Source organism: Rousettus aegyptiacus, unplaced genomic scaffold (assembly GCF_014176215.1).
Source record: "Rousettus aegyptiacus isolate mRouAeg1 unplaced genomic scaffold, mRouAeg1.p scaffold_m13_p_12, whole genome shotgun sequence".
Taxonomy (NCBI): domain Eukaryota; kingdom Metazoa; phylum Chordata; class Mammalia; order Chiroptera; family Pteropodidae; genus Rousettus; species Rousettus aegyptiacus.
In genome coordinates this window covers 63,502,987-63,520,632 of record NW_023416287.1, presented here as the reverse complement: position 1 = coordinate 63,520,632, position 17,646 = coordinate 63,502,987, and the positions used below count along the sequence as shown (strand labels likewise).

The following is a 17,646-nucleotide window of genomic DNA, read 5'->3' as shown; positions in this document are numbered from 1 at the left end:
AATTGCTCATGGTGGCAACTGGCTGGGAGCATGTTTTATCGGCTATTGCCCATTTCCTGTTTCATCTCTTCATTCCCTACTGGTAGTTCCCTCACCTCTACTTCCCCCTCTAGATTGCCCTCACATCCTCTCAGGATCTACCTTTGGATGAACTCAATCTAAGATGTGATCAAAACAAACTGAGAAACCTAGGTCAGCAATTTATCAAGCGGAAACTGGCATTTACTTTGAAAGTGATATCTACTAATTTGAAGGCAACAAAGTATTTTCATTTGAAAAATGTGACAAATGACATACTGGGTCCAACCAGATATGTATCTTGGTAAGAATTGGAGCTTGACATTTTGAGCAGTTCTGGAAAAATTTTTGAGTTCGGGGCTCTCCCAGGTTTTGTAGAGGGGAGATGACTGAGACACAGGCATAGTGCAGACTGGGATACATCAAGTTTATCATAATTAAGCTTTGTTTGTAAAATTAGGGAAAAATAAGTCTCCCAGGGTCAGCTAGAGTTTGTCTTATGTGCACTGAATCACCAAGCACATGCCCAGAAACTGTTATAATTTTCAAACTTTTTAACTAATTTAATATCTTCCATTTGTATTTTTACACTTGAGTTTTTAAAAGACATTTTATAATGAGATTAATCTATGGCACAGGGCCTTTTCTTTAATTTATTTTTCAATGTGGTTTTATTAAATTCCCTAGGGTTTTTGCTTTTGCTTTATTTCTGTCATCTGTTTTGCTATCAAGCTGTTATGGTCAAACCAGGTAGTAGTTAGTAGTCCTTCATTAATAGAGAAAACTATAGGTTATCAACAACTACTCACTCATTTGGATTATTACAATAGCTTTCTGACTAATCTCCTTGATTCTGTGATTCTGTGAGTTCAACACTATTGGTAGAGTGGTTTTTTAAAAATACAAATCTGAACAGAGCACTTCTCAGCCTAAGCTTTCCTATGGTTTTCCATTTACTCAGGATTCTTATAGTGGCCTGCAAGGTCAAACTCAGTCTCATCCCTTGTTACTCCTCAGATTTAACTTCTTACTACTTTTTTCTTGTACTCTTTCCAACCTCATGAGTTTCCTTCCTTGAACACCCCAACAATGTGCCTGCCCAGAATTTTTGCAATTTTTCAGTCCCCTGTGCCTGAACTGCTCTGTACTCAGATATATACATGGCTTGTTCTCTTAATATTTTTCAGGAGTCTGCTCAAATATTACTTTATAACAGAACTCTGCCTCAACCACCTTATATAGAAGAGCATCCCCTCCATTCCACGTTCCTATTCTAAGCCGCCTTGCTTTATTTTTCTCTTGACCATTTACTGCCATCTAACATACTATATATTTACTTGTTTGCTTGTTTATTGTCAGACTTCCTTCAGCCTCTCTCTATCCTGAACATAAACTTCATGAAGACATGGACTTTATCTGTTTTGTTCATTGTCCTATCATCACTGCTTGGCATAACTATTATTCGTATGTGGAATAAATAAATAAATGATGAATGAATGAACAAGTTGGCCAAGGAAAAAATTTCTGAGGAAATGATACTTAAATTGCTACCTAAAAGGTGAAAGGAGGCAACTGTATGAAAGCGAGGAGGAAAATGTCACATGCAGAGTGAATACCAATTGCACAGGTTAAAGCATTTCTTCAATCTATTTTTTCCCGCCTCCCTGACAGCTATCCTACTCCAAACTACCACCATCTTCATGTCAGATCAAACAGGTTCCTGTAGGCTATTCTAAGACATGTAATGAAAATTCATTGAAATGGTTAAAATAGAGAATTAATTTAATATAATTTATATTTTAGAAGGGCACATAAGCTTGTCTGTATAAAATTGTTTGACGAATGTCAATATGGAAGTAGAGAGACTATTTAAGAGGTAGGTCTGGTAGGGTGGTGTCAAAGGGGGATGGAAACTATTAAATGGCTTGAAATATATTTTCATTATAGAATCGACGTAACTTACTAATAGATGAAATGTAAAGGGTGAGGAAAAGGATGAAATCCAGGAGGAATACTTAATTTCTGGCTTATGCAATAGATAGATCATTGGGCTCATATTTACTGGAATGAGGAATATTTGAGTAAAATATAACTTTAATTTTGAACATTTAAAAAGGGGCTTGGACGATATCTCATAGAGGATAGTGTTAAGAGGAGGGGTCTTGGGACCAAACTTTAGGGGAATAGTGTCATTTAAAAGTTCAGTAGGTGGGAAACAGACAAAAAAGAATAAGACAGTGACCAGTGAAATGTAAGTGATATCTTAAAAGGATGGTGTTATCAAAGCCAAGAAAGAAGAGTGTTTTAAGAAAGAAAGAATATTTTTTTTTCGGATTCTTCCCAGAAATTATAAAAGATAAGGACAGAAAGTGGGTTTTGTATTGGGAAATATAGGCCTTAGACAAACTTGACAAGGGCCATTTTGATGGAATTATGGGTGGGAGTCGAAGTCTGATGGGACATGAGAAAGAAATGGAAGCACGTGTACATGAGTTTTAAGAAGTTTGGTAATTATGATTTCAGTTACATGCGGAATCTAAAAAACAAGATAAACAAACAAAACAGAAACTAACTCATAGATACAGAGAACATTTTGATGGTTGCCAGATGGGAGGGGGATAGAGGGAATGGATGAAAAAGGGGAAGGGATTAAGATGTACAGATTGCCCTGGGGATGTAAAGTATGGCATAGGGAATATAGTCGGTGATATTGTAATAACTATGTCTGGTGTCAGATGGGTACAAGACTTATTGGGCGATCACTTTGTAGATTACGTACATGTTTAATCATTATGTTGTATACATGAAATTAATATAATATTGTATATATAATATTATAATTGAAAATTTTTAAAATAGGCCCCCCAAAAAAAGAAATTTGGGGAAACAAACAAAGACATAATGAAGCTGTAGGTACAGGGAGGGGTGCTGATGGAAAAGTTTCAGGACACAGATAGAGGACAGATAGATGATAGATAATGATAGATGATAGATAGATGATAGATAGACAATAGATAGATGATAGATAGACAATAGATAGATGATAGATAGATAGATAGATAGATAGATAGATAGATAGATAGACAGATAGATAGAATAGGAAAAAGATTATTAGGGAAGGAACAAAGTCTTTTAGCACAAATTGGGAAGTGAGGCTTACAGTGAAAAAGTGGTGGGAGTCTAAAAACCGGATTTCAGGAAAGGGAGGAATTGCAACAATTGTAATACTTCAGCAAGTGAAACGGAAGCATAAAGAGGAAGTAAAATTGAGTTATCCAAGGTACTGCCATGCTGGGTTATGACAAAGAAGAGGGTGGCTGAGGTAGAATGGAGGTCTGAGAACTAGAAGTCTGGGGTGTCAAGTGCCTCATGTACGTGGTCATTTAAGTTACAGTGAACACCATTAGGAAGGAGTTGGGGAAGTTACAGAAGACTGTGCCAGAATATAAAGGTCTTTAGTAAAAGTGGGGATATTATTAAAAGGTTGGTAAATGGCACAAAGAGAATAGTGGGAGCAGGATATAAGTAGATGACATATATCTGAAAAGGGTAAAGTTTTGTGCAAGATGAAGATGATAATGGTCTGAAAAGTAGTATTGGAGAATAAAAAGTGACATTGGATAATGCTCCAATAAAAATGAAAGGGTCTGATTTTAAAAACAAATAAGAATAAAAGTCATTTGAAAGAAATAAAATGCTGGTGATAAACAAAAATAAAAAATAAAGAATGAAAGAGAGAAAGGAGAAACATAAAGATGCTAAAAGCATTGAATTAAAGTTTAAAATGCAAATGATTTATCATTTACTTATTGTGTGGGAATGCTCAAGACTGTGCTCTGACATTATTAAGCTGTGCTCCAGAGGGTAGGCTCCTCAGTAAACATTAAAAAAAAAAAAAGCTAAGAAATAGAAAGTGAAAATAAATTTAACAGTATTAAAATTTAAAAATTATTATTCATTTTCTTACATGGGCTGAAAATAATTAGTTTTGATAACCTCTAATTATTCCTTGTAGTCTAAAACTCAGCCACCCCTTACAGTTTAGAAAAGATAATGAAAGTGTATCATTTTATTGCTGTAAACATTACTATTTGGAAATTACAAACCAACATAAAACAACCAAGAGATGACTAAACAAGGAACTAGCACCCAAATAATCCAAAAACTTTTATATTGAAGCTTGAAGGAAAGCACCTGTTTTAAACATCATCAAAGATGAATATTATAGTTTAAAAATAGTTGTAAAATAGCAAAAGAAAAATAAGTTAGACTAAGTGCAGCTTGATGATAAAGTGTTTAGTAATTTCAGTATAACTAAATGAAGAGACTATATTCAATTAAGCAATAGATTATTTATTGCTTTAAAATTAGTGATGGATAACGGGTTGGTCCATTCATGCATTTGTCCCAACATAAATTGAATAATCTAGAACTGGAAGAGAGATTCTATTTCATGGGTACTAGTAATCTATGTGGACTGGTATATTCCAGTGTAATGTGAAGTAGATCTCTAAAATACTAGAAATCCTCAAAAGATGGGAATTTTTTAAATAAGCATGGGAAAATGTGGTAGTACTTTTAAAAGTTTGTTTTGGGTTTCAAATATCTTTCAAACAGCCATGGCCATTTTAGCCAATGACTATAACACCTTCAAACTCTTCTTAAATTTAAAGGATGTCATATGTATTATAGCCTGGTTGGCATTCAAATGTTGGTGTAAGTTCAAAAATGAATTGTGTTTATAATTTAAAACATTCGGTCAGAACGAATATAAAATTTTTGAAGCTATATAATTAAAATTCTGTTGGAACATTACATTGAGTGGATTATGAGGCTAAAAACTTTATACATGAATATATAGAAAACACATTTAGATGAAGGGTTTATACATAACCCCAAATAAATACATTTTTCTGTAAATTTTTCAGTGTAGATATAGTTACACCAGGCAACATGGAACTTAATAAAATGCAGCAGATATATCTGGAATTCAATGTTAAAATTAGCTCTAGATGGTATTTTGGTTGATATTAAATAAAGTATTTATAATGCATTAATTTTTATCTACAAGGACTACCTCTTTAGAAAGTCGCTTTATAAAAGTTAAAAACTATTTTCAAACTATATATACATAACATTTCAATCATGATTTCTTCCTTCTCTTTTATTAAGAGCAAGTTGATCTGAAATTTAGCTTGCAATGTGGATTAGAATGATAACTATACATTTGTAAAATAATTTCCATTTATTTTCTTAGGTCTATAGAACAACCTACGATCTATAGATTAAAGATTCTAAAAGAGAGATTAAATTTTCCCTAAAGGCTGTTCATGGAAAAAGAACCTGCATTTAAATGATGGTTAGAATAATTGACATCTTAAAAAGGTAATTTTAAAATTTAGGAATAAGAAGTTAGAGTATCAATGTAATCTAGAACAAACAAACAATCCCCCCCCCCAAAAAAAAACCCCGAACGAATTTGATTTTGAAGTATCTTCCAAGAAAGACTGATGACTAATATTTTTTTTTGCATATCTCATGGTTTAATGTAATTAATGAACCTTAATAACAAAAGTTATTGAAGATAGTCACTCTGGCATTTGTTGGAAAACCTAAAAAATATATCTGGAAGATATCGAGAGTCTTAAAAAAATGCTTTTGAGGATACATCACATCAAAGTGACAAGTAAGCTCCTTATGATCAGATACCACCCCCTTTAATTAATTAACTAATAGTTAATTAATAATTATTTTTAGTCTTCAAATTCCTAGACCCAAACATACTCAAGTATATTTCAATAAATGCCTTTTGACTTTATTTACCCATCATGATGGAATCCCCCAAATGGGAGAAAAAAATGAAAGACTCCTTGTGAATGACTTTATTTACACCTCTGCATTTTGGCATGCTACAGAATATGACAATTTTACATAGTCTACAGAGTTAAAGTAAGATGTATATAGTGGCTTTGAAAATATTAACATCATCTGTTATAACATAGAACAAAATAGCTCTAGGTGAAATGATTCACTCCCCAAATGTCCCCTTTGACAAGTGTTGGACATTGAATTCTTTGATCTTGTAACAACCCAGAAAATTTGAGTAATTGGGGATAATAATCCTTAAAAGATTGTGTCATATACAGTTTCATTTTAGTGAGCTTATATTAACATTGAATCTAGAAAAGAGGAGAAAATTCCTCTACCATGCAATGGTAAATTTACCTCTGGCTGAGAATGCTTTGACTTTATTTAGAGATTTTTAACCAGGAAACACTATATAGCAAACACATAGAAATGACATATCGTACATAGTACATTACTAAGTTTTAAAACTAAAAAAATATATCATATGATAGAATTTGGAATCTATAAATTGGAGCATATATAAACCAAGAGCTTATTGACAAATCAAATTGGGAGTGTAAAATTTATGTTTGTGAGAAAATTCAGTTGGGGAGTAGGTTAGAATAAGGAAATGAGGTTGTCGAGTACAATTTCATTCATGTTAACACAGTTTCATCAACTCTGTTAAAAGTTCCTAATTGATCCCTTCGAAATAGCAGCAGAGGGTTTTTTTTTTTAATATTAAACTCAATTAAAACTAATAGTACAGTTACTGAATAATTCTAACTTTCCCCATTAAATATTCTCCATGTTCTAAAAACATTTTTTAAGGCCCCCTTTAAAAAAATTCCCCCAAAGCTTAACCATACTACAGGTTTTATTTCACAACTTGGCTTGAGTAAATCATTTTAACTTAGGAGATGTGTAATAAAGAGCTGAATATAAATGAATAACACTTACTGAAAACACAACCTGAAAGCACAATGCAGTTCCCATCTGCTTCCTTGGAAGGTAACCTATCACTAGTGAGGAAAACCATATCAGTTGTTACTTGCTTCCATGAGAGAAGAACACTTGGCAGGTTTTCCTTTATTAAGTCAGAGCTATAGCGGTAAAGGGAAAAATGAGGGCAATATCCTGCAACCTTACCAGTATGCAATATTAACCAATATTGCATCTACGCTAAACACAAACTAGAAGCAGAAAAGTCCTTGACTCCTTAGGAATTTAAGCTGCAGCCCCACCTCAATTTTCAGGCTCGGACATTGACAGTTTACCCCAAATGGATCTCACTCTGTCGCTACTCTCTAGGAAATTTCCCTCCCAGGACATATTTCCTAATTTGAGGTTTATTTTACCTAGTGCAATTATTAAGGCAGGACTGCTTGGTGGCTTGTGGACCTGGCTATGTAACCAGATATATATTTTTTTTCTTTAATGGTTAACCCTGGTCCGAATATGTAGTTGGATATTTATTTATATTATCTACGAAATTGACAGGGCTTTTGGTGCAGATTCTAAATTCTTCCCACATACATAAACACATATTACATGTTTTAGTTTTTTTTAAATAGTGCCTGAGCTATATGGCAAACCAAAACAGCAAGGAGAATTATACCAATTGCCATCTTAAGGCCAGTGCTTTTACATGATCAAGTTTCATTTCTTCTACTTGCTAGAGATGCATTACAGGCCACACGGACAGAAAGAAGGCCCTACAGGCTCTAGGCACAAAGAAAACTCTATCCCAAGTTTTAGTCCACTGTCATGATTCCATTAGTATTAATACAAGAAAAAGACATATAGATGCTAAGGAGAGCTCTTGCCCAATAGCACTGTTTCCAACTATTTTTCTCATGGTGGTTTCTCATCTTGTTCCACAATTACTTTAGAACCTAGTTGTGCATCCTAAATCACATTGTTAGTTTTTTGGTGGTGGAAATTGAACCTAAATCACAATTACTGAGAAGAAGTGTGCTGGAATCCTGGTTACTTAGTATATTGCACGGTACTATACTTCGTGATTCGACTTCGGGCTGTGCTAGGGGAGGCAGATCCAAGGGTCTGGTTAAAGTGGTGGTCAGAGGAGCTCCTCATGTGGCTAATGCTGGCTGTACCCCCCATAATGCCACTCAGGCCCCCTCCTCCTCCCAGACTGCTCATCCCAATGCCACCACTGTTTACTCCAGCTGCACTGCCAACCAGGCTACTGCTGACTGTGCCACTGCTTCCAATTACCCCAGCTGAGCCACTAATTCCAGCTACGCCAGAGCCAGAAACGACCCTCTCTGTCACAATCACATTGTGGGCATTCGATAACTCGGGGTGCATATTTAGACTGCCCATCATTCCAGAAGTTGGTCGGATTACTCTTTCTGTCACTACCACATTTGAAGACTCTCTAGGATCAGGGATGGTCAGAGTGGTGGGTAGACTTGAACTTGGTGCTATTACTCTCTCTGTTACTATAACGTTTGACCCATCTCTCATCTCAGGCATCTCTAACATTCCATGCAAATCGGCACCAGAGATTGGGCCAACCACCCTCTCTGTCACCACTACATTTGGGGCATGTCGATTATCGTGAATGTGGACAGAGGGCTTCAGAGTGCCAGAGGTGGTATAAGACTCAGTTACAGTGACATTACCATAGCCCAGAGGATCAGAAATAGGCATAGGTTGCTGTACACCAGGTCCCGAGGGGTAGGTACTCTCAGAAATGACTGTGGTGGTGCCGTAATGTGGGGAAATGGGTGGGCGTCCACTAGTAATGGGCTCTGTTCCCTGTTGCGGGAAGATGGGTTCAGTGGTATCAGGTGGCCAAGAGGGATCAAGGTCTGGATATAGTTCAATTTCCTTTCCCAGGCTGATATCTGCCAACTTCTTAAATTTAGGCCCTAGCGTATCCAAGAAGCTGTCATCTAAGTCTTCTCCAATGAAGCTACAACAACCCACAGAGCCAGCAGGGGAACCTACACCTTCAATATCATATATGAGCAAACAGTCATTGGATGGGCGTCCTTCGTCTTCATCCGCATAAGCATATGCTTTCTGAATTTGTAGAGGAAAGAGAAAATGAAATTGTGAATACATATTTAACAATAATGGAAGACTTCATTATTATTTTTTCTTCTGGGGCATTACGAAAGGAGAAAATAAAAAATATAATTCTGACATTTACTAAAGATGCTATGAAGATCATTATATAATTGCTTGAAAGAATTTGGTTAGGGATTACTTTGCCTATAATTCCAATAATACATTTGATTTTTAAGTTTATTTAGATATACTTTATAATAACACACTTTAGACACAAAAGCACAAAAAAATTATGTGAATTATATTGTGACTAAGTTAGAATAAAAACACTGAATGTGAAGTACAGTAAATTGTGTATTTTTTTTTTGGTTTGTTTAAAAAAGGTAGCTCATAGGTGATTTTAGTTTATTCATGAGTATGCTTTTCTTCCTTCAGATGGAGTGATTATGGTGGTTCTGTGAAATTTATTTCAATGTGGCTTTTTCAGCAAAACAACAGGAAAATTTGACTCTGGGTGAATTCCACTTTTGAATTCAAAATTGAAGGCGACCAAGTCAGTTTTTAAAAGTAGACCCTTTTTCAATTCAAAGTGAAAGCCCACGGTCATGTGCACTTCCATTTCATCTTGTGTTGTTCGTAATATTTGGTTGCAAACTTCCAGGTTAAGTATCAGAAACACCTTTATTGGGCAATCAACTCAATGTGCCATTTCATTCACTAATATTTTTTGAGTCCTTACTATTTGCCAGACACTCTATTACGAACTTGGCAACAAAGTAGTGAACGAAACCAGATAAAGTCCCTCTTTTAAAGGGCTTACGTTTTGGTAGGATGAGACAGACAACACTCATTTGCCAGGAGGTGGTAAGTGTAGGGTAAAAAGATAGAAAGCGATGGAGTTGTTCTTTCAGATATGGTGGTCAAGGATAGCATCTCAGAAAGTGATGTTGGATCCAAGTTGTGAATCAAGTGACAGAGTAAGTAGACTAAATAGAGTTTTCTGGGCAGAAGTTGAAAGTGCAAAAGTTTTGAGGCAGAATTGTACTTTTCATGAAAGTGATGTTCATGGATAGGAAGTATTACTATGGAATTCAGCAATAGGTCTCTCATTATTATCTACTATTATTTGAAAAGCTTTTACTAATATCTTATTCCAAAATATCAGCCACTATCTAAATGGTTAGGAGAATTCATGAAGGCATTTTAGGCCTGGATATAAAAGGACATAATTGTATCAGAGAAAACAAATTCCTGAAAGCTTACATATCACATGGTGTGTAGCCCTGGGGAATTCTCTCTCTTCCTGGGGATGGCAAAATTGATTCTCACTGGTTCTTAGAATATTTGGGAATTGTACTATGGCTCTTGAATCCACTTTTATTGAATGTTTATTATGTACCTAGAACTGAGTTAGGTACTGGCAACATAATGAAGAGAACATGTGGCTGAAGCACTAAAAAGTGGGTTAGACATAAGAATTAATAGATTTTAGCAAAGGCATATCTCTGACTTTATGATGGTGCAAAGGTGATGTACATTCAGTAGAAATTAACTAGGTCAAGCTGGGGTGTTTGGTAGGTTTAGGTATATTAAATGCATTTTTTAACTTACATATTTTCAACTTGCAATAGCTTTATTGGGACATAACCCCACTGTAAGTCGAGGGGCTCTGTACTACAGGAATACAGATAAGGAAACATTAATCCTATTTGGGATGAAATAGTTAACAATAAAAACTTCAGAGGTAGTGATACTTAAACTAAGTCTTGAAAGATGATTAGGGATTTGTGAGAGAGACAATGGGATAAAACATTCCAATACAGGCACTGCATAAACAAAGACATGGAGGAGGGGAAAAAATCAGTATAAATAAAGCAAAGGCACTTAGCTAGTGAAACTGGTGGTAAGGAATAATTAGAGATGTGAGGAGGGGCCGGTCTGTGAATAACCTTAATTGCCCTTTTAAGGAGTTTTGATTTCATGACTTCATGACATCATGACATAAACAAAACACATCTGGGAGTCACTGACTGTTTTAAAATGAGAGAGTAGCAGGTTTAGATCAGAGTTTTAGCAATATTATTCAGCAGCATGATGGATCATCAGTCATAAAACTAGAGGCTGGGAACTAGTTAGGAGATGTCTGCCAAAGTCCTGTTGGGAGTAGTGGGAGCCTAGAGTACAGCAGTGGGTGCAGGATGGAGAGGAAGGCATGTGGCAAGAGACCTTACCTGACAGAAGTAACTTTCCATGAAGTTCATATTCAGACCTCCTTCCCTACATTCTCTCATAGAATTTCTTCTTAATGTTCCAGAATATTCTTCACATATCTCAGGTGCTCCCGTTGTTTTAACTCCATCTGCTAGTTCAAATCCTGTCATTCTATCTCCTCCTCCAAGATCTTGCATTTCTCTGCCACAATACTCATTGGTGTAAACCCCTAGAAGTGTAGATCAAATTAAATTTACTTTCTCTAGCGTATTGTAGACTAAAAATCAGTAACTTTAATGTATGGTTTCTTCATTTAAGTATGCATTTGTGAGCAAAAAAAAAAAATGAAGGTGATAAGCTAAATACGGGAGTTATAAATATGATATTGAATTAAAATAATATTATTAATCAATTTGTTAATTTGGTAATAATTGTTTTTAATTATTTGTTGATAATTACGTTGTGTTAGAAGAGGGAGGCTGCATAGAGGTTACAAAAACCAATGCCTTAGAGATTTTGATTTTAAATTGATGAAAATTTGAGGAAAATAACCTAAATTCTAAAAGTTAAATAGTATAAGAATACCTCACTGTATTATATGAACAGAGCCTCCAGCAGAAGGTCCAAGAACAATGGCTTTTGGAGAAGAACGTGTGGCTATTGCGAGGGGAAAGATTTACATAGATAATCTTGCATTTGTTCTTGGATGTGAGGGGTAAGTAGAAGCCTGTTACAATAGCCTTGGTAGGTGAGATAAAATGGCGACCTGGGCTATGAATTGCCATAGACAGGGGAAGTGTTGATAGTGGGGTATGTGTCCCATGCTTTAATATTTTAAAGGTCTTGATTTTAGGGATAGTGTGTTTTTCATACTCCTATTACTTTGGTGCTTCTCAGTGTGCTGTGTTCAAAGTTTGTGCAAATGTTTGTTGACTTAATAAGAAAATAAATGCATAAATAAATCCTGGTGGACTTGACAAGTCTTGAGAACTGATTGGATGTCAATGAACAGGGAGCTATAAGAGTCAACTGCTTTTGGGGTGAGGGGATGCTAGTGTCATTAACAAAAATGAAAACATCAGGAGAAAGAAAGACTAGTGTGTCCAGTTTTTTGAATAAGGTCCAGTTCTACAAGTGATAAACCTTCCTATGACTCATATTTTAAAGAGTTCAAAGTAGAAAAGTCATGATTATAAGTTTGAAAAAGAAAAAGAAAAAGAAGAGAATCAATAATATTTATTTCCCTTGAAAAAAGGAAAGATGATGCAACTATTTTCAAAAATATGCAGTTTTTTTTTAATTAATTGTTCTTCTTATTAGAGTGGTAGTTATCCACTTACTGTGAAATTCTAATTATTCCTAGGTTTCTGCCTGTGAACTGGTCTAAACTCCTGTTTTAAGGTTAGTTGTATTGACAGTCTTACTGGTGTGCAAGGAGAAACTACCACATTTGTACAACCTCGGCTGAGAGCGTTGAAAGATTTTGATAGCATTTCATCCACTTACTTTCAATTTAAGTAACTGGACAAATCTCTTTAGGTCAACATTTACGCTGATGCTGCGAATGAATGCAGTTTATAATTTTGTCATGATAGTAGCTTCTGAAGTCAGAATGATTTTTAATCATTCATTAATTGTAGAGATAGATTATAGTCTTAATAAACGAGCACAGATCTATTTTAATCAGGTTGTACTTTAATTCTAATTAGTATTTTTTTTTTTCGTAAATAGCACTTGCTCTATTTGACAAAAAAACCATGACTGAAATTGACTCCTAGTTACAATTCAGTTATTCTCTCCTGTTTACAGATGTCCTAATCAGGTCATCTCCTAAGTACTCTCAGATGATTGAGGGAGATTTTAAAAATTTAACATATGAGAATAATAATTACTGTAGGGTTTTCCTTACCATTTCATTTTCAAATCAGTCATTTAAAAAGAAATAAAAGAACCAATTTTAAAGACAAATAAGACAATCGAGAAACAGCAGGAATGCAAAGAGAACAAAACTCTTTCTTAGTCATTTGAGCTGTTAAAATAAAAAAAAAATGTTTTTTCATACCTGAGGTGTCAATGCCTTCAATTACATTTACATTATTGGATATCTGTGGTATGCAGAGGTTGGCCAAATTCTAAAAGACAAGAAACAACATTTCTTCATTTGTAATGACTCTTCTTTCTAAATAGTTATACATTGGGTATCTTCTCAAATTACCTCAGATTTTCTGAAAGAATATTACTTAGGAAACTATTGAACTCCATTTAAAACTGGAACCTCATTCAGAAAGCCTTCCCTGGTTACTTCTATCTAATTTAGATGTACCTCTGATTTCTCTTCATTTTCCCCATTGGTTATCCCAGAACAAAGAACAGCATAGACTGAGAGCCACCATGGTCATCTTGTGTCATGTGCATAAGAGTGACTTTAGGTGAATGCCAAAAGCCATTTCTTACAGATCAGCACTTACCCCAGGGGGAGGTTGTGGTCCTTCCATTGCATATGAATGGATTACTCCATCGTTACATTCGGGAACAGGCTCAAAACCAGCTCCACCACCAGGGGCACCTCCACAATCACAACACATCAGCAAAAATGGGACCACTTATGGTAAAAGGATAAAAGTAATGAAATTAGCAGTAAGCCATATTAGAACAAAACAATTTGCTTTTTTTGTGTGTGATTAAATTTGAATTCCTAAATTAAGTCCATTTGATTCTAAAATTATTATAAAAGTTTCAGAAAACAAACTGAATAATGGTGAGATACCAATATCAATGTGAGCCTTGTATACCAGATTGTGATTAATTTAAATTTGTTATAGCATGTTAAGGTTAAAAATAGTATTATACTATTGAAACAGATGAGTCTTTTCCTTAGCATTACTCAGGAAAATAGTAAAAGAGAGAAGAAGGAAAGCTGGAGAGGCTCGTCAGCATGTTCAATTTATTGTGTTCCCTCCTCATCTTTAGTTTTCTACTTTCACATATTCCTGTCTTTTTATTTTAACAGTAACATCTTATTCATGCTTCAAGCAATTATCCTCCCTGAGGCTACTATTTTCCCCTACACAGCTAACTTTTCTTGAAATTACTCTTGTACAGAGAACGTTACACTGTTTAACAATGTCTTTTTCTATTCACAGTTAAATTTTCCTTATTCATCAGTTAAGTTTCTAGCCCAGAGCCTTTACATAATATGATTTTGATAAATAATTTGGAATAAATGGATGGATGAGGGAAAGGATGTGCATTTTAAAAAAAAATATAAGGAAGGCAGGAAAGAAAAAAGAAGGAAGCACAGTGGGGAAGAAGGAATGTAGTAAGTATAGTAATAAGGGGAAGGGGGAAGAAGGAAGGAAAGAAAGAAAATAATCCATGTGTTTTGCTTCTAGAAAATACACCAGACTGAGATTAGCTTTGACAATAGGGTTACTTGGTTTTAAAGCCCATATATGATTTATAAATCTTTTATTAACTATACTACTCAAAGGTAGTCACCAATATTTAAAAACAAAACAAAACAAAACAAAACAAAAAAAACCTCTAAGTTTTTTTTTTTAACACATATTACTCCAAGTAGAGATAATTACCCCTTGGGTAATTAATTTACTTTGAAAAATATGTAATTTTTAAGTTTTAAAATGTTGGTTGATAATTAATATGTCCCAAAACATGAATTAGAGAATTATCTCTTCTCATATATGTTTTATGCTATATTCTGCAAATTTGCTAGCATTTTTCTTGCCTTGGTTTATTTTGATAAAAATGTTTTCTTTTTTAACCTTATTTTTCCTTTCGTAGAGGTTTTCATAGTCATTTCAATTTATTAGAGGCCAATAAGAATGAAATCTTATTACTTAACATAGAAATTTCTTGTTTTTTGAAATTTATTTTAAACTATAGAAAAAGAGCTTCAACTTTAAGTTGTGTTATCAGCATGTCCAAACTCTTTGTGGTTTAGATAAATTCAATTAATCAAAAAAATTCAAAAAAGGATTAAGGTTCTTTGAAAATCAGAGAAAATCCAGTTTACTAATGAATTTAGTGAGAACTACCTATTTTACAGCTATTCATGTATGAAGAGAAATGGAGGTAGAAAAATATTTCATATTCAGGTACTCTGATTTCACACTTTGTGTGTGTATATGTTTTAACTAGATAATGTCTGCAGTATCTACTGACACTGAGATTTGATGACTCCATTTGAAAATGGTAATGTTTACATTAATTTAATTATAATTTGCAGATTTCAACCTAATTACTTCAGAGCTCTTCATTCCTCAGAGACTAGCATCTAGCTCACATCCACTCTAATTTCTATCATTCCTCGAGATGATGTTAAAGACCACCTAGAGAACCCATTGGATATTATATTCTCTTGGCTAGATACTTGACTAGGTCTGCTTTAGTGACCATAAAGTGTGGTCTGTCTCTAAATGCTTCCACATGTGGTATTCCTTTTGCATTATGAGGTAACTTTTATTATTTCACAGATGACAAAAGCAAGGCTCAGCAAAGTTAGCTAAACTTTGAAAGACTCAGGCAATTATATTTAGCAGCTGAAGTCTAACACTGAGTCTATTTGACTATCCCTTTCCTTAAGCTATGCAATCAGGAGGAGGAGGAGGAGGAGGAGGAGGAGGAGGAGGAGGAGGAGGAGAAGGGGAAGAGGGAGGGGGAGAGGGAGGAGGAGGAGAAGGAGGAGGGGAAGGGGAAGAGGGAGGGGGAGAGGGAGGAGGCTATGCATTCTTGAAATCTCTTCATGGTCTGGCCCCTGCCTGTCTTTCTAGCTTCAACTCTCGCCATGCAGTCTTGCACATCCTGTATTTCTTCCTTACTGGAGTCCTTTCATTTCAGTAACTTGCCCTCTCATTCTTTTGGGGGTTTGCACATAAATATTTTCTTCTTGTATTGTGTTCCCTTTTCCTTGTCCATCAGGCTAGCTCCTATTTATCAGTTAAAACCCAACTTAGAGTTTAGTTTCTTTATATAAGGTTTTCTGACTGTTTCAATCAATTGTTTTTTGATTATCTTCTTCATTCAAATAACAATTTGAACCTGTCTCTTATGGGACTTTCCCATTACAAGATTAAATACAAAAAAGTTTTTTTTTTTTAACTCTTCCAATGCCAAATAATTTGATGTTTTTATATTAGAAATCCAGCACCAGCACCAAAAATAGAGATATCTTGATAATTGCACAAAATAAGAATTTCTCAAATATAGTTTATCAAAAAATCAGAAAACTTATCTCCTCTCCATACTTTTTTTTGGGTAGCACATATAAATAGGACTGTTAAAATACTTACATCCTAGGACCAAGAATCCCATGATGAGTAGTCCAATGCCAGCAGGACCAAAATGCACGTTATCTGAGGGATTATGGGCCAAAGTGCCAGTTCCACCTCCACCTCCACCTCCACCTCCACCTCCACCTCCACCTCCACCTCCATTTTCTTTGTCACTTTCCTCATTGGTAGTAATGTCAATGTCAGTATTACTAGTCTCACTTGGAATAGTATCAGTTACAACTCCAGGAGTGCTATCTTCCATACTAGTTTCAGGCCAGCCAGAACCTTCAAGGTCAATAACAATTGTACCAGTACAAGTTCTTTGAAGAGCATCTGTAACAAGATTCAAAATGGAAGTAATATTTAGACGTTTACTGTAATAATTGTTAGACAATACAAAACAATTTTCTTTTTGCATCAATATTTATTTCTATTTCTTTATTCCCATCCATTCAGTAAACCTCCCAAATTGTCCCTTGTCTAGGCTCAGTTTTTAAATCAAAACGTTATGACTATTAGTGCTCCTGAAAAATTGTCTCATGTGTTGAGAAGCATAAACAGCAAATACCACATTATGTATTGGCCAGTGGTGTGTTATAAGCCACAGTGGAAGCATTTCTAGACTATTTTTTGCATACTTCTCCATGTATTAGAGTTAGATGTTTTTGTTGTTGTTCTACTGTCTTTCTTCTTCAGTTATGCTAATTCTTTTCCTTTAATGGGCTGACAAAACTAACAGATTTTGAGCAGACTGGTGAATCATTTCTACAAAAATTTCTCAGTGATAAAGCGGCATATACCCAAACTCACAACGAACAGTTCAAATAACTCATAGGAGAGGGAACTGGCACTATAGGAGGTGGGGGGAAATTTCATATAAATAAAAAGGTGAAACACTTTTGTTTCATAAGTATATATTCCAGATTTGTTTCCTCCTTGTGCTTCAAAAATTTAGTAAGTTGTTGTGCTCATTGAATGAACACAGGGGTAGGGATGTTTGTTATTCGTTTCAACTTAATTGCTGCACACTTGCTGTTTGTGTCATCTAAACAACCAACCAACCAACCAACCAACCAACGAACCAACCAACCAACCAGTTTTTCAAAAGAGTAGACTGATTTTGAGTGCATTTGATACATCAGAATACATCTACTTTTAGATCAGCAGGTGCCTGGAGCTGAAATGGTGACTGTAAAAGGACACAAGGGAACTCTGAAATGATGAATATATTCTAGATCTT

At 34.9% G+C, this 17,646-nt stretch overlaps 1 protein-coding gene across 1 annotated transcript in view; it reads right to left on the bottom strand.

Moving 5' to 3' along the window:
- Positions 1-7,854: 7,854 nt before the first annotated feature.
- Positions 7,855-17,646, bottom strand: part of DSG1 (desmoglein 1) — a 35,403-nt gene continuing 25,611 nt past the window's right edge. The window contains exons 11-16 of the mRNA XM_036229105.1: positions 16,563-16,739; positions 16,425-16,532; positions 13,584-13,717; positions 13,178-13,247; positions 11,136-11,344; positions 7,855-8,916 (exon numbers count right to left, since the gene is read on the bottom strand). Of these exons, the coding sequence (XP_036084998.1) occupies positions 7,855-8,916; positions 11,136-11,344; positions 13,178-13,247; positions 13,584-13,717; positions 16,425-16,532; positions 16,563-16,739 (1,760 nt within the window). The remainder of the gene's footprint in view (positions 8,917-11,135; positions 11,345-13,177; positions 13,248-13,583; positions 13,718-16,424; positions 16,533-16,562; positions 16,740-17,646) is intronic.